This window comes from Pseudophryne corroboree, chromosome 6 (genome assembly GCF_028390025.1).
Source record: "Pseudophryne corroboree isolate aPseCor3 chromosome 6, aPseCor3.hap2, whole genome shotgun sequence".
Taxonomy (NCBI): domain Eukaryota; kingdom Metazoa; phylum Chordata; class Amphibia; order Anura; family Myobatrachidae; genus Pseudophryne; species Pseudophryne corroboree.
In genome coordinates this window covers 405,559,622-405,577,204 of record NC_086449.1, presented here as the reverse complement: position 1 = coordinate 405,577,204, position 17,583 = coordinate 405,559,622, and the positions used below count along the sequence as shown (strand labels likewise).

Below are 17,583 nucleotides of genomic sequence, written 5' to 3'. Positions count from 1 at the left end.
TGGTGAGGAGGGTAAATGGGGACATGCAGGTAAGCATCCTTGATGTCCAGTGATACCATGTAATCCCCCTCGTCCAGGCTCGCAATAACCGCTCTGAGCGATTCCATTTTGAACTTGAACCTTCTTATGTAAGTGTTCAGTGATTTTAGATTTAAAATGGGTCTCACCGAACCGTCCGGTTTCGGTACCACAAACAACGTGGAATAATAACCCCTTCCCTGTTGCAGGAGGGGTACCTTGATTATCACCTGCTGAGAGTACAGCTTGTGAATTGCCTCCAGCACTGCCTCCCTGTCTAGGGTAGTTGTTGGCAAAGCTGATTTGAGGAAACGGCGAGGGGGAGACGTCTCGAATTCCAGCTTGTAACCCTGAGATACCACTTGTAGAATCCAGGGATCTACCTGTGAGCGAGCCCACTGGTCGCTGAAGTTCCGGAGACGGGCCCCCACCGCACCTGGCTCCGCCTGTGGAGCCCCAGCGTCATGCGGTGGACTTAGAGGAAGCGGGAGAGGGCTTTTGCTCCTGGGAACTGGCTGTATGGTGCAGCTTTTTCCCCTGCCTCTGCCTCTGGGCAGAAAGGACGCGCCTTTAACTCGCTTGCCTTTCTGTGGCCGAAAGGACTGTACCTGATAATACGGTGCTTTCTTTGGCTGTGAGGGAACATGGGGTAAAAATGTCGACTTTCCAGCAGTTGCTGTGGAGACAAGGTCCGAGAGACCCTCCCCAAACAATTCCTCACCTTTGTAAGGCAAAACCTCCATGTGCCTTTTAGAATCTGCATCACCTGTCCATTGCCGGGTCCACAATACCCTCTTGGCAGATATGGACATTGCATTTACTCTAGATGCCAGCCGGCAAATATCCCTCTGGGCATCTCTCATATATAAGAGTGCATCCTTAATATGCTCTATGTTTAGCAATATAGTGTCCCTGTCCAGGGTATCAATGTTATCAGACAGGGAATCTGACCACGCGGCTGCAGCACTGCACATCCATGCTGAAGCAATAGCCGGTCGCAGTATAAAACCTGTGTGTATACACAGACTTCAGGATAGCCTCCTGCTTTCTATCTGCAGGCTCCTTTAAGGCGGCCGTATCCGGAGACGGTAGTGCCACCTTTTTTGACAAGCGTGTGAGCGCTTTATCCACCCTAGGGGATGTCTCCCAACGTGACCTATCCTCTGGCGGGAAAGGGTACGCCATTAGTAATCTTTTAGAAATCACCAGTTTCTTATCGGGGGAAGCCCACGCTTCGTCACACACTTCATTCAACTCATCAGATGGGGGAAAAACCACTGGTTGCTTTTTCTCCCCAAACATAATACCCTTTTTTTTTTTTTTTGTGGTACCTGGGTAAAGATCAGAAATGTGCAACACATCTTTCATTGCCGTAATCATGTAACGGATGGCCCTATTGGAATGTACCGTGGTCTCACCGTCGTCAACACTGGAGTCAGTATCCGTGTCGACATCTGTATCTGCCATCTGCGGTAGCGGGCATTTTAGGGCCCCCGATGGCTTTTGAGACGCCTGGGCAGGCACGGGCTGAGAAGCCGGCTGTCCCACATCTGTCATGTCGTCAAACCTTTTGTGTAAGGAGTTGACACTGTCACGTACTTCCTTCCACATATCCATCCACTCAGGTGTCGACCCCGCAGGGGGTGACATCACATTTATAGGCACCTGCTCCGCCTCCACATAAGCCTCCTCATCAAACATGTCGACACAGCTGTACCGACACACCGCACACACACAGGGAATGCTCTGACTGAGGACAGGACCCCACAAAGCCCTTTGGGGAGACAGAGAGAGAGTATGCCAGCACACACCAGAGCGCTATATAATGCCGGGATTTACACTACTCACAGTGATTTCCCTTATAGCTGCTTATTACACAGAATTGCGCCTAAATTTAGTGCCCCCCCTCTCTTTTTTACCCTTATGTAGTCTGAAACTGCAGGGGAGAGCCTGGGAGCGATCCTTCCAGCGGAGCTGTGAGAGGAAATGGCGCCAGTGTGCTGAGGGAGATAGCCCCGCCCCTTTTTCGGCTGACTTCTCCCGCTTTTATTAAATTAATGTGGCAGGGGTATTTTACACATATATAGCCTAGTAAGCTATATTATGTGTGTTTGCCACCTGTAAGGTACTCAAATTGCTGCCCAGGGCGCCCCCCCCCCCAGCGCCCTGCACCCATAGTGACCGGAGTGTGTGGTGTGCACAGGGAGCAATGGCGCACAGCTGCAGTGCTGTGCGCTACCTTGATGAAGACAGGAGTCTTCAGCCGCCGATTTTGAGGAAGATCTTCTTGCTTCTGGCTCTGCAAGGGGGACGGCGGCGCGGCTCCGGGACCGGACGATCATGGACGGGCCCAGTGTTCGATCCCTCTGGAGCTAATGGTGTCCAGTAGCCTAAGAAGCCCAAGCTAGCTGCAAGCAGGTAGGTTCGCTTCTCTCCCCTAAGTCCCTCGTAGCAGTGAGTCTGTTGCCAGCAGATCTCACTGAAAATAAAAAACCTAAAATATACTTTCTTTTTCTAGGAGTTTAGGAGAGCCCCTAGTGTGCATCCAGCTCAGCCGGGCACAAAATTCTAACTGAGGTCTGGAGGAGGGTCATAGTGGGAGGAGCCAGTGCACACCAGGTAGTCCTAAAGCTTTCTTTAGTTGTGCCCAGTCTCCTGCGGAGCCGCTATTCCCCATGGTCCTTACGGAGTTCCCAGCATCCACTAGGACGTCAGAGAAATATTAATTATATACAGTATATACAATATCTAATTAATAAAACAATCAATCTCTATTGTACATATAAACTATTAACGGGATTACACTGACAATATTAAAAATAACATTATACATCCATATACAGTCCACACAAAGCCTTAAAACAGTGAGAACTGCGGAGCTTGTAGCCCAGAGCTAGTTTGTCCGCGGTGGGTGCCACAGCTCCGAGCCCGTGACCGCCGCGTGACTTGCCGCCAACACTGCACTGGGGATCCGCTAACCGTGACCCCGGTGTAACACTTACCACACCTGGATCTTCGGCATCTGTTAGAGGGTGGCGGCTAGCTGCTGGCGTGGGCACACACACTAACGGAGTGTGATCAGCACCTCAGGAGCTCAGTGTCCTGTCAACTGGGATAACGAACCATTAATCCTCAGAAGGTTGGTTCGGTCCCCCCTCTAAGTACCACGAAGCAGGTAGTCTAGTTGCCAACCAGATCTACCTGAAAATAATAAACTTAAAAGAAAAATCTCTGGAGCTCCAGAGAAGTGCACCCGGCTCCTTGGGCACATTTTTCTATACTGAGTCTGATAGGAGGATCATAGAGGGGAGGAGCCAGCACACACATGCACACACTAAAAGTTTTTAAAGTGCCAGGCTCCAGTGGAGCCGATCTATACCCCAAAAGTACAAGACCCCAGTATCCACTAGGATGTAAGAGAAATACTGTTATCAATGGTAAGTTCTTACCGTAACGTACATTTTTCCATTTATCTATATAAGTAAGAAAGTGTGTTGTTTATTTGTCCTTTATGCACGGACAGATTTTTGTACCTAACTCCTCAAAATTTAGCATGGCGGTATAGTTTGACCAGGATTAGGTTTCTGCCTAGGCATGAACTTCGTCAGGACCACACATTGTAACACTCTCATACATAATATACACTCACCGACACTCTCTCAGGCAATGCCACAGAAAACTGCTAGAATCTGGGGTACAACTGCTAGAATATTGGGGTACAACCATAAAAGCTATAACTGATGCACATAAATACTTTATAAACTCTGTAATTAGCTATCTCTTAACCACTTAACTGATGATTTATGTCGCCGAAAACCGCTCCGAAATTGTCGGGGGTTTTTTATGAGTGAATTAGGTGAAGAACATGAATTTAACCCTATCCCAAATGATTTTAGTAAAAAAAAAAAAAAAAAAAAGGAACAAAATATATATTTTTTATATTTAAAATAAATAAATAAAAAAATATAAAAAATATATATATATATATATATATATATATATATATATTCAAACATCGATCGGGAACATTGCGGCTTTCATTTTGAAAGCCGGGATAGCCTGCAGGTATACAGGGAGGGTCTGGGGGTGGCTTGGTAGGGTTAATTTACACTCCCTAGAGGCTGCCATTGTCTGCAGCCGCTGGAGGGGGAGATCCTGACATGCTGACCGATCAGCAGTGATCGGCAGCACGGCAGACACAAGAGGAGAGTGCAGGGAGGCAGAGGGACCTTCCGTTCCCTCTGACAGCAGCAGCGGAGGGAAGTTTATCTTCCCTGCCGCTGCTAACACTTTCTATCTGACTGGTCGCATCCTGTGCGACCAGGTCAGATAGAGCACTTGCAGAAATGGTCGCATCTGAAGCGACCATGCCAGGCAAGTGGTTAAAAAGTGCTGTGTTATATCACTTTTCTAACTGCCTCATACATTAAATCCAGAGTTAGTAGTTTTTCAAGTGACCATATATATTAGTTAGCTCTCTGTTTTTGCATACTAAACTTTGTCATTAAACAGTGTGCATTATTAGCATGTAACTCACTGTCTGATCTTACAGGCCATCCTGCAGGCAGCAATATAGGCAGCAGCTGCCCGGGGTCTTAGCAGAGTGCCTTGCAGGCAAATGAGCAGCTCAGCACTCAGAGATTCAATGGAATGGGGTTAGAGGCGAGGTTAATGTAAAAAAAGAAAAGAAAAAAAAAAGAAGGCAGCTACAGGTGTACTTCAGGGTCCAGCCTTCAGTCTGGGCAATCCTGGATATCCCAGCTAGTTCACAATATTGTTATTAAACACAATAGTGTACAATATAACATAACAAACAAAAGATGCATTTCAATCACAGGCCATAAATAATGTATCTAAAGGGGCCTACACATGGTGCAATATGCACCCGCGATTTAAACCAAATGGTTTAAATCACATTGAGTATGGTGCATATCGTACCGTGTGTACAGAAAAGCCTTGCAATCCCGATTTACATCACCCAAGCCACTCCCTGTGTCCTCCTCTTTTCACACTGCGCGAGGGAAGAAAAAGAAGCCATCAAGCAGCAGCCGAAGCCTTGAGTTTTGGTACTGACCAAAATTACTGACCACCAATGTTTTTACTTATAATGGACGCCGCTATTTATCCCCTGTGAAAAGGTGCCACCCATACCCCAGTAATACCAACCCACTATTTAAATTTACTTTTTTCCCCCCAATGATTCAAATCGCACCGTGTGTACATGCAATATCGGCTCCCAGGACTTAAAGGGAAATCGCATGGTACAAATCTTCCTGTGTGTAGGCCCCTTTAGAAAGAAGAACGGAGACCTAGAAAAAGTTACACAGTAAAGCTGAATGGCAGACATTGGTGGATCCAGGGGGGGGGGGGCACTCGGGCCCGTGCCCCCCCTGTCGTTACCCAGGAATTGATATGGGGACACAAAACATAAAAAAACGCCGGGTCCCGACTCACTCAGGACGCGCTGTGAGCCGCAGCGCTGTCCTGTTCTGTCAATCAGTCCGGTGGGAGGGACGGAACGGAGGGAGGAATTTGGAAGAGGCGGAGACCATGAAGAGTGTGATCTCCCGCCCTCCCCTCCTCCTCTGCTCCGCATGCTCTCCCCTCCACGATGAACTCCGCTGCTGTACCTGAGGTGGGGGCAGTTCGGTCCCTGGTCCCCCGGCTGGATGCCGCCGCACTCCCCGCTGATTCCCCTCTTCTCCCTCCTCAACCTTGCGGCCGCCTCCTCCGCGTTTTCCGCTCCCCCCTGGCCGCATCCTGTGACTCCATGCTGGCGGCATTGTGGCCTCATACGGATCGGACTATACCCCCCGGCCTGACAGCGCTGCTGCTCACAGTGTCCATGGTAAGCGGTGGGGGCCTGGTCCCTGGAGGGAGTTATTTGGTGGGGTTTCTGGCTGCACACTCTCCTGCCTCTCTATCCCTACCCCCTGGTGCCTCCGTCCCTACCCCCTGCTGCCTCCTTCCCTTCCCCCTGCTGCCTCCGTCCCTTCCCCCTGCTGCCTCCGTCCCTACCCCCTGGTGCCGGCTCCGTCTCTACCCCCTGGTGCCTCTGTCCCTACCCCCTGGTGCCTCTGTCCCTACTCCTTGCTACCTTTGTCCCTACCCCCTGGTGCCTCTCTCTGTCCCTACCCTCTGGTGCCTCTGTCCCTACTCCTTGCTCTCTCTGTCCCTATTCCCTGGTGCCTATCTCTGTCCCTGCTACCTCTGTCCCTATTCCCTGGTGCCTCTCTCTGTCCCTTCTCCCTGCTGCCTCTGTCGCTACTCCCTAGTACCATATAAAACGTGTATAACATGCTCTACCTGGCGCAATGTGTATAGAACACTAACTGGTGCAATGTGTGTAACGTGTTCTACCTGGTGCAGTGTGTATAACGTGTTCTACCTGGCGCAATCTATATAACGTGTTCTACCTGGCGCAATCTATATAACGTGTTCTACCTGGCGCAATCTATATAACGTGTTCTAGCTGGTGCAGTGTGTGTAACATGCTCTACCTGGCGCAGTGTGTGTAACGTGCTCTACCTGGCACATTGTGTATAACATGCTCTACCTGGCGCAATCTGTATAGCGTGCTCTACCTGGTGCAGTGTGTATAACGTGTTGTAACTGGTGCAGTGTGTATAACGTGTTCTACCTGGCTCTGTCTGTATAACGTGTTCTACCTGGCGCAGTGTGTGTAACGTGTTCTACCTGGCGCAGTGTGTGTAACGTGCTCTACCTGGCGCAGTGTGTATAACGTGCTCTACCTGGCGCAGTGTGTGTAACGTGCTCTACCTGGCGCTGTGTGTGTAACGTGCTCTACCTGGCGCAGTGTGTGTAACGTGCTCTACCTGGCGCAGTGTGTGTAACGTGCTCTACCTGGCGCAGTGTGTGTAACGTGCTCTACCTGGCGCAGTGTGTATAACGTGCTCTACCTGGCGCAGTGTGTATAACGTGCTCTACCTGTGTGATGTAATGTGAATTGGTACTGTTATGTGGCCATGCTCTTTCCCCATGAAGCCACACCCCTACATTTTTGGTGCGCGCCTTAGGCGCGCACTGTCCTTGGTTTGAAATATGGCAGGGGGACCACCAATTTACTTTCTGCCAAAGGGAACTGAAATGTCTAGTTACAGCTCTGGGGCAGAGTGTCCTGTTGGCTACACAGCCCAGCAGCATTGTCACCCCCTCCTCCCCCTCGCAATACTTTTGTAGTGTCCAAATCAAGTCTGTTTTTATATTTGAATAATTAATAAGATTAATATGAACCTTCATTCCGATGGGACCCAGAAAAGGACAGATAGGACCCCAATTTTTAAAAGTGAGGGGTCCGTGGGACCCACTTTTTTTTGGGCTCAGCGCGATCACTGACACTTCTTTTTTATTTTTTTTCAAAAGGAGAACCACACTCCTTATCTGGGAGCACGCGTGCCTTAGCTGCATGTAAATATATCTATTACTGTTCCCATAGTATGGTGCCCCCCCTTTCATTTTCTTCTGGATCCGCCCCTGATGGCAGACGCAGTAAAAAGGTAAATCTCCCCTTCTTGGAAGTACAATGAGGAATAAGTAATTGCCTACACTTAAGCATCGTCATGTCTAAATCCGGTCAAAAAAGTGTAGACAAATGTTATCTTTATAACTAGTTAACAGAAGTAGGGTACAACCAATGGACACTGGAACTGTATGTGTGGTGTACGGTAATGGTCACAGATCCATTCAAGAAGAAAGTCCAAATTATGGCCGCACGTAGTTTCCTAAATAACTATTAAGGTCCACGTATCTGCTATACCTAGTTAAGAGAAATTTAACGTTTCATATATTTTAAATTGTAAAATAAATATGGTTTCTTATTCTGAATAATAGGATTTTAATACCTACCGTTAAATCCTTTTCTCTTAGTCCGTCGAGGATGCTGGGGACTCCAAAAGGACCATGGGATATAGACGGGATCCGCAGGAGACATGGGCACTTTAAGACTTTAAATGGGTGTGGACTGGCTCCTCCCTCTATGCCCCTCCTCCAGACTTCAGTTATAGGAACTGTGCCCAGGGAGACGGACATTTCGAGGAAAAGGATTTTTGTTAACCAAGGGTGAGATACATACCAGCTCACACCACAACACACCGTACAACATGGCATTTAACTACAACCAATTAACAGCATGAATGAGCAACAGGCTGATCAAAACTAAAACACAACCTTTGTGTAGCAAAAGCAATAACCATGAACAAGTACTGCAGATAGAGTCCGCACTGGGATGGGCGCCCAGCATCCTCTACGGACTAAGAGAAAAGGATTTACCGGTAGGTATAAAAATCCTATTTTCTCCTTCGTTCTAGAGGATGCTGGGGACTCCAAAAGGACCATGGGGTTTATACCAAAGCTCCAGACCGGGCGGGAGAGTGCGGATGACTCTGCAGCACCGATTGAGCAAACATGAGGTCCTCATCAGCCAGGATTTCAAACTTGTAGAATTTTGCAAAAGTGTTTGAACCCGACCAAGTAGCTGCTCGGCAAAGTTGTAGCGCCGAGACACCCCGGGCAGCCGCCCAAGATGAGCCCACCTTCCTGGTAGAATGGGACTTCACTGATTTCGGTAACGGCAATCCAGCCGTAGAATGAGCATGCTGAATCGCATTACAGATCCAGCGTGCAATAGTCTACCAAATACGGTGGTAATGCTTCGCTGTTACCTCCTTCCTAGCTTTCAGTAGAATGGGGATGACCTCACCGGGAATACCCTTTCGCGCTAGGATTTTGCGTTCAACCGCCATGCCATCAAATGCAACCGCGGTAAGTCTTGGAACACGCACGGCCCTTGCTGTAACAGATCCTCTCGTAGAGGAAGAGGCCAGGGATCTTCTATGAGTAATTCCTGAAGATCCGGATACCAGGCCCTCCGTGGCCAATCTGGAACAACGAGTATCACCTGAACCCTTGTTCTTCTTATGATCCGTATCACCTTTGGGATGAGTGGAAGTGGAGGGAATACATAGACCGACTGATATACCCACAGTGTCACTAGGGTGTCCACTGCTACTGCTTGAGGGTCCCTCGACCTGGAACAGTATGTCTGAAGATTCTTGTTGAGGCGAGACGCCATCATGTCTATTTGAGGAATTCCCCAACGACTTGTCACTTCTGCAAAGACCTCTTGATGAAGACCCCACTCTCCTGGATGGAGATCGTGTCTGCTGAGGAAGTCTGCTTCCCAGTTGTCCACGCCTGGAATGAAGACCGCCGACAGAGCGCTTGCCTGTTTTTCCGCCCAGCAAAGAACTTTTGTGGCCTCCGCCATCGCCGCTCTGCTCCTTGTTCCGCCTTGGCGGTTTATGTGCGCCACTGCGGCAGGCTACTGCGGCAGGCCGCGAAGATGATGTTCTGCCTGTAGAAGGCCGTTGTAGTTGGCCCTTAATTCCAGAATGTTTATGTGCAGACAAGCCTCCTGGCTTGACCATTTTCCCTGTAAATTTTGTCCCTGTGTGACTGCTCCCCACCCTCGGAGACTTGCATCCGTGGTCACCAGGATCCAATCCTGGATCCCGAACCTGCGTCCCTCTAGAAGGTGAGAACTTTGGAGCCACCACAGAAGAGAAATCCGGGCCCTGGGAGAGAGGATTATCTTCCGGTGCATGTGTAGGTGAGACCCGGACCACTTGTCCAACAGGTCCCACTGAAAAATCCTGGCATGGAACCTGCCAAATGGGATGGCCTCGTAGGCCGCCACCATCTTCCCCAGCCCCCGAGTGCATTGATGAATCGACACCCTTGCCGGTTTCAGAATCGCCTTGACCATGTTCTGTATTTCCAGAGCTTTTTCCATCGGGAGAAAAATTCTCTGTAGTTCCGTGTCCAGAATCATGCCCAAGAACGACAGCCGCGTTGTCGGAATCAACTGTGACTTTGGCAAATTTAGGAGCCAACCATGTTGCTGCAGAACTGTCAGGGAGAGCGCAACGTTTTTTAGTAACTGCTCCTTTGACCTCACCTTTATCAGGAGATCGTCCAAGTACGGGATAATTGTGACACCCTGCCTGCGCAGGAGCACCATCATTTCAGCCATTACTTTGGTGAAAATCCTCGGGGCCGTGGAAAAACCAAACTGCAACGTCTGAAATTGGTAATGACAATCCTGAATAGCAAACCTCAGGTAAGCCTGATGAGGAGGATATATGGGGACATGTAGGTAAGCATCCTTTATGTCGACTGACACCATAAAATCCCCCACTTCCAGACTGGAAATCACTGCTCGGAGAGATTCCATTTTGAATTTGAATCTTTTCAAATATAGATTGAGGGATTTTAAGTTCAGAATCGGTCTGACTGAGCCATCCGGCTTCTGGACCACGAACAGGCTTGAATAAAACCCTTCTCCCCGATGTGACGGGGGTACCGTGACAATTACTTGCTGTTGACACAGCTTTTGTATTGCAGCGCACACCACTTCTCTTTCCGGAAGAGAAGCTGGCAAGGCCGATTTGAAAAATCGGTGTGGGGGGGGGGGGGGGGCACGTCTTGAAACTCCAGTTTGTATCCTTGGGCCACAATTTCCAGCACCCAAGGATCCAGGCCTGAGTGAGCCCAGACCCGACTGAAGAGCTGAAGACGTGCCCCCATCGGTGCGGACTCCCGCAGCGGAGCCCCAGCGTCATGCGGTGGACTTGGCAGAAGCCGGGGAGGACTTCTGCTCCTGGGAGCTTACCACAGCCGGTGATCTTTTTCCCCTTCCCTTACCTCTAGCAGCAAGGAAGGAGGACCCTCGTCCTTTTTTGAATTTACTAGACCGAAAGGACTGCATCTGATACGGAGGCGTTTTCTTTTGCTGTGGAGGGACAAAAGGTAGAAAAGATGATTTACCCGCGGTAGCTGTAGATACCAGGTCCGCAAGCCCCTCACCAAACAAAACACCACCTTTATACGGCAGCGCCTCCATAGCCCTCTTAGAGTCAACATCACCATTCCATTGATGAGTCCATAATGCTCTCCTAGCCGAGATTGCCATGGCATTGGCCCTGGATCCCAAGAGGCCACTATCTCTTGCAGCCTCCCTTAGATAGACTGCAACATCCCTGATATGACCCAGCGTCAAAAGAACGCTATCCCTATCCAGGGTGTCCAAGTCAGATAATAAGTTATCTTCTCACTTTTCAATAGCACTACTCACCCATGCTGATGCCACTGCAGGTCTGAGCAGTGTACCCGTAGTGACATAAATAGATTTCAAGGTAGTTTCCTGCTTACGATCCGCAGGATCCTTTAGGGCCGCCGTGTCAGTGGACGGAAGCACCACCTTCTTGGACAGCCGCGCTAGAGCCTTGTCCACAATGGGGGTCGACTCCCACCTTTTCCTATCCTCAGAGGGAAACGGATATGCCATAATAATTCTCTTGGGAATCAGCAACTTTTTGTCAGGAATTTCCCAAGCCTTTTCAAAAAGAGTATTCAGTTCATGAGAGGGAGGAAACGTTACCGGAGGTTTCATTCCCTTAAACATACAGACCCTTGTCTCAGGAACAGCAGGGTCTTCCGTGATATGTAATACTTCTTTTATTGCCACAATCATGTACTGAATGCTCTTAGCCAGTTTAGGATTCAACCTGGCATCACCATAGTCGACACTGGAGTCCGAATCCGTGTCGGTATCTGTGTTTGCTATCTGGGCAAACTAACGTTTTGGTGACCCTGAGGGGGTCTGCGTTTGTGACAAAACATCTTCCATGGATTGTCTCCATGTTTGGTTCTGAGACTCAGATTTGTCTAATCTCTTATGCAACGAAGCCACACTTGCATTTAAGACACTCCACATATCTGCCCAATCAGCAGTCGGCGTTGCCGACAGTCACTCCCACATTCTGTTCTGCCCCCACACCAGCCTCCTCCTGGGAAGAGCATTCAGCCTCAGACATGTCGACACACGTGTACCGACACCCACTATTACACTGGGCTATAGGGAACAGACCCACAGTAAGGCCCTTCAGAAAGACATAGAGGGAGTTTGCCAGCTCACACCCAGCGCCTCACCCGGTCTGAAGGAATATACAATGCCCCAGACCTTGAAGCGCTTTTATTTATATATATATATATACATATATTCAACACCAAATATGCTGTGCCCCCCCCCCCTGTTTTTGCACCCTGTTACTTGTGACAGAAGTGAAAGGCCAGGACCAGCGTCTCTGCAGTTTGCTGTGAAGAGAGAGAGAAGATGGCGCTGACAAGAGCTGGAAGGACAAAGCCCCGCCCCCTAAATGGCGTGCTTGAGTCCTGCTTATTTTTAAACTGGCGGGGGTCTGTATAAAAGAGGTTTTATTGCTGCCCAGGGCGCGCCCCCCCCCCCCCCCCCCCCCCTGCACCCGTGTAGTGCCATTTGTGAGCGGGAGCTATGGTGTGCAGCGCTACCCATGCGCGGTACCTCCAAGACTGATGTCTTCTGCCGCCTTCACTGAAGTTTTCTTTGCTTCGGTTACTCACCCGGCTTCTCTCTTCTGGCTCTGTGAGGGGGACGGCGGCGCAGCTCCGGGAACGAGCAGCTAGGCTATACCAAGTGATCAGACCCTCTGGAGCTATTGGTGTCCAGTAGCCTAAGAAGCAGAGCCTTTAACTCACAGAAGTAGGTCTGCTTCTCTCCCCTCAGTCCCACGAAGCAGGGAGCCTTTTCTAGAGAAACTCTGTAGCGCTCCCCTAATGTGTGTCCAGTCTCTCTGGTCACAGAATCTAACTGAGGTCTGGAGGAGGGGCATAGAGGGAGGAGCCAGTTCACACCCATTTAAAGTCTTAAAGTGCCTATGTCTCCTGCGGATCCCGTCTATACCCCATGGTCCTTTTGGAGTCCCCAGCATCCTCTAGGATGAAGGAGAAAACAATCTTAAAAACTGGCAACAATTTACAAAGTATTAATAATCAATCGTCAAAGTTTAATTTATTTTTCTATTACCAGCTTATGTATTACTTCCTGTATGTCACCCTATTACATTTGAAGGTTGCATGTTTGTTGTATAGGACAAGCTGTGTCCATGGGTAATCAATCGTCATGTCCCACCTCCTCCCATAGGTTCTCGTTCCTTGCCTCACCTTCCTATCTGACACATGAGGAATTTCCAAATTTCCCCAGTCTCCTGCAGCCCATACGCAGCACAAGAATCTCTGCAAAGATGAGCTGGAAAAGAGTTGTGTTTCTGTCACTTGCTGCAGCAGTGGTTCTCCTAGCAGGTAACAACAATCTGACCATTATTTAATGACTAAATCCGATACCTTGTGTGTGGTGTTTTATTTTACGAGGTCGCAATATTCTTGCTTATATATAAGATATATAAAAACACTTCTGCTTTAGATCTAAAAAATGCAGTTTTGGCCATTATTATTTTTTTTTTATATGGAATTATAAAATGCACTACTTCATATTTAATCATATGTTCATTCAAGCAGTTATTCTGCTAAAATAAAACCATCATTATAATAGCTGACTGTGACAATGTGATCTCTGTTCCTTCAGTATACATATACTTTTATTCAGTCCCTAAAAAACCCCAAGAACAGTCTTAGTTTCAATTAAATAGTTTTAAACTAGCACTGTATGATTATCTGTTATGTCAGCTGGTAAGTATGCATTGACTCCAATGATAAATGCAATGAGAACATTTACTATGGCTATAAAGATGTATCATATCTAATTACAATTGTTGCTATCTTTTCAGTCTCTATGTTCCTTATTCTCTAGTTTTCCAGGTGTGTGAAAGTGCTTCAGTTAGAAAAAGTGATGCTGGGGCTGCGAAGAATAAGGAAAGTAAGTAAATGATCACAAGCTGGAATTAGTTCACTGTGGGTGGATTTTAATAGTGTAAAGCTATCGAGATTGTAAGTCTCGATTTTGAAGACTTTAACTCAATGTACAAAATCTAAGGAGACATTTGAAATCGGATGTGTGATATATGTACGTATTCAGCATGATGAATACGTGTGCGCCAGTGATAGTGTATGATTCCAACGAGGGAGCGCTTGCCTTTGTAAGGTATTGTATTATAGATATTGACATAAATCCTTAAAACTATTAACTCACCACAGGTTTGAAGAAGATTTTCATGCAGGAATCTGAGGCTTCAAACTTTTTCAAGAAACGTGGCAAGAGATCAACAAAATCCCAGGGTGAAATAAATGGTGAGGGTGTTTTGTGGAAACTTGTTTTCTTCTCTGTCCCAGTTTCCTTGAAATTCTCCGGGATCCATGCTGTCGCTGCAAGGATATATTACTGGATTGCATTTAGTTGTTGCCTTTGGATACGAAGATGCTTCTAATAACATGATTTATGACCAGGGCGCAAGGATTTTATTATGAGAACCAATCCTACTGACCAGTAAATTTATACTATACAAAATATCATAGTTCACAAATGATTCGTTAACTTTTACTGCAGAACTTCGTCTGCCCCCTTTGCAGATAAACATGTAAGATCCCTGTATTTTGATTTATATTAACCACTTATCCAGGACATCTGCAATTCAGCAATATTATTCTTCAGCTCCTCATCTATTCTGGTTAAATTGATTTGTGGTTAATGAATTATTATAATGTGATTAATAATAAGGATCAGATGTTTATGGGAAAATACGACAACCTAGCTAAATAATGTTAAATGGTCAGAGAAACCTCACATTTACCACAAAAACCCCACCAGATGAGCCCTTCATTTCCCTCCGTACACATAAAGTACATGTTTTATCTGACATAACGTTACATCTGTCCTGTGTGCTTAGTCTATAGAAATGACTGATGAAAATAAGGAAGCAAAATATTGAAACCTCTACAGTATTCAGATTATCTTGACATAACCATGGAAGCCCTGTTCCCTTAATCTCAGGTATTCCACCTCTGGCAGTGTTTGCATTACTCTGTACAATGAAGGGCTTTTTCACTTATGCAGTGTGTGTACTAGGCAGAGCAGCAGAGTCTGGTATGTGCTGGACAGCACCAAGCAGGAGGCGCAGGGTAGCATGGAGAAAATCCTAAAGTGTCTGTCTGCAGATGTATGACTGAATGGTCATAGTGAGCAGATCAATAATATTAAGTGCACTACTTTATTAATGGATCTTGGGTGTACTTCTCTTTTTTTTCTTCTTCATTGTGCGCAGATGGGTTTGATGCAGACACTTGCATAGCACAAGAGCAATTGCACATAGGCCTATACAGTTTGTTTGTTTTTTCCTGGAATTTAGGTCAGATTGCTACTGTAACAGCAGGAAAGGGCATTGTACTGTAGGGAGAGTGAAGGAAGGGTGTGCCTGCGTAACTAAGAACATATGCTTATTAGGACTGCATGCATCTTGCAATAGTTGCAGCTTTGCCTATGCCTGTAATTGCCGCTACATTAATCAATACATTTTATATTTGCAAATGTAGAGAGGGTAGAGAGGTTTTCTAAAATAGCTGGTGTACAAGTAGAACATCCCAGAAATACACAAAGGCACTGAGAGGGAACGGAAGCAGGTACTAATCACCCAGGTTTGTCTGAAGGACCCAGAACAGCTGTGTAGGAAGAGAAATGACCCCACAGTATTTTCTTATAACTGAGCATGACAACACCTCCCGGCCTAGACCATCTCACCGGTATCACCCGTGCCCACCGTATGTCTGTGCAGCCCTGAAAATGCACAATGCAAACCAGCATACATACATGTGCAGCCGGTCATACTAAGCCTGTAATGCCTAAAGTCAATCTATAGTGGCACAATATACCAGACAGCTACAGTATATAAAAGCCGGAGCCTTGTAGGTCATGTTATCACATTATAGCAAATGTTCAAGTGGTGACACAAACCTTTGCTGCCAACATGGAAATAAGAGGAAAAGTTTATGTGGACTTCATCCTGTGGAATGGGTTTTCAACTGGAGAGCTTGTGTGTGAGCAGGAGCAGATTTATTGCACAGAAGCATGAAGGCCCTAATTTCACTCCCATGTACTGACTAGAACAATCTGAGCCGTTCACTAAACAGACTGTATGGGTCCAACGCTTTATTATTTATCCCTTCAAACTCTGTTTAAACCAACATCATCTAATTTTTTTTTTGTAGATTAGAGAGGGGAAAGCACAAGTGTAGAGGTCATTCATTGGCTCCGGCATGCTGCAACTAAAGCTAAATTCAGCCATGTACTTTCCTAATGTCTCACATATTGTATTTTTATACATGAATATGACCTGATGGTGCAGTCTAGCATGTCAGTATGTCCTAGAGAAGGACACATCAACATGTCTTACTAATCTCATTTGGAGCTTGCATTAGCCATAAAAAGAAAGGGCAACCTAAATTATGCTGCACTGTGCATGTTTCATGGAGAGCTGGTTCTCTGACCATGGTGAGTAACAATCAGTAGTTAGGGTCTAGAGCAGGCCTGGCCAACCTGTGGCTCTCCAGCTGCTGTGAACCTACACATCCCCAGCATGCCATGCCACTGTTTTAGCATTCCCGAATAGCAAAACTGTGGCAAGGCATGTTGGGACTTGTAGTTTCACAACAGCTGGAGAGCCACAGGTTGGCCAGGCCTGGTCTAGAGTTTCCTCTGGGATGCAATTTTGTGAAAGCTGTGATTTATGTGCAATAATGCTTTTCTGGCTCCACGGTGGGGGTAATTCCAAGTTGATCGCAGCAGGATTTTTGTTAGCAATTGGGCAAAACCATGTGCACTGCAGGGGAGGCAGATAAAACATGTGCAGAGAGAGTTAGATTTGGGTGGGGTGTGTTCAATCTGCAATCTAATTTGCAGTGTAAAAATAAAGCAGCCAGTATTTACCCTGCACAGAAATAAAACAACCCACCCAAATCTAACTCTTTCTGCACATGTTATATCAGCCTCCCCTGCAGTGCACATGGTTTTGCCCAATTGCTATCAAAAATCCTGCTGCGATCAACTTGGAATTACCCCCCCCGTGTTGGTAGAAGCAGTTCTTGTATACATTTCATACTTTCTACAACAAAAACATTTTACTTACCTTCATTTACAAACCATGCTACTGATCAAATGCTGATAGAGAAAGAAGTACAAAAATATTGAGAAAAGAAATACTTGGGTCAATTAATCATTCTGTTATGTGTAGAAAATTAGTTATACTAAAAAAATCCAGTCACGGGTTCTCATAAGCAAACTGGCTATTTAGGCTTTGTCAATAGTTATATTTTTTGTCATCATATACTTCAATGGTAAATAAACAAGTGGCTAAACATGACCGAACAGCCCCACGAAAAAGCCTATAATTACAGTGAATTTCAGTGTCACTATAATTATGGCAGAAAAATGAATACCCTCACATGTATTTAACAGATACCTCAAGCTCTTAAGTGAAAGACCAAAATGTATAATTATTTATTCATTTTTGTAGGGTCAGCTCTCTTCAGAAACTTATGGAAATGGAGGAAGATACACCATTGCTGGATTAACAATTATTACACATAGCCCACCGTTGTCAACTGTCTTGCAATACATATAGACCCAGAAAATTATCTACATGGTACAACATACAGACGACAAGTTTGCCCCATCTAAAAAAAAAAAATATGTACCAAGGTGTCACAGCACCAGGATTTGGG

At 46.6% G+C, this 17,583-nt stretch overlaps 1 protein-coding gene across 1 annotated transcript in view; it reads left to right on the top strand.

Annotated features, from left to right (window-relative positions):
* Positions 1-17,583, top strand: part of UCMA (upper zone of growth plate and cartilage matrix associated) — a 69,551-nt gene that overhangs the window by 49,068 nt on the left and 2,900 nt on the right. The window contains exons 3-6 of the mRNA XM_063929988.1: positions 13,058-13,215; positions 13,724-13,789; positions 14,068-14,268; positions 14,440-14,447. Coding sequence (XP_063786058.1) covers positions 13,158-13,215; positions 13,724-13,789; positions 14,068-14,268; positions 14,440-14,447 — 333 coding nt within the window. The 5' untranslated portion in view covers positions 13,058-13,157. The remainder of the gene's footprint in view (positions 1-13,057; positions 13,216-13,723; positions 13,790-14,067; positions 14,269-14,439; positions 14,448-17,583) is intronic.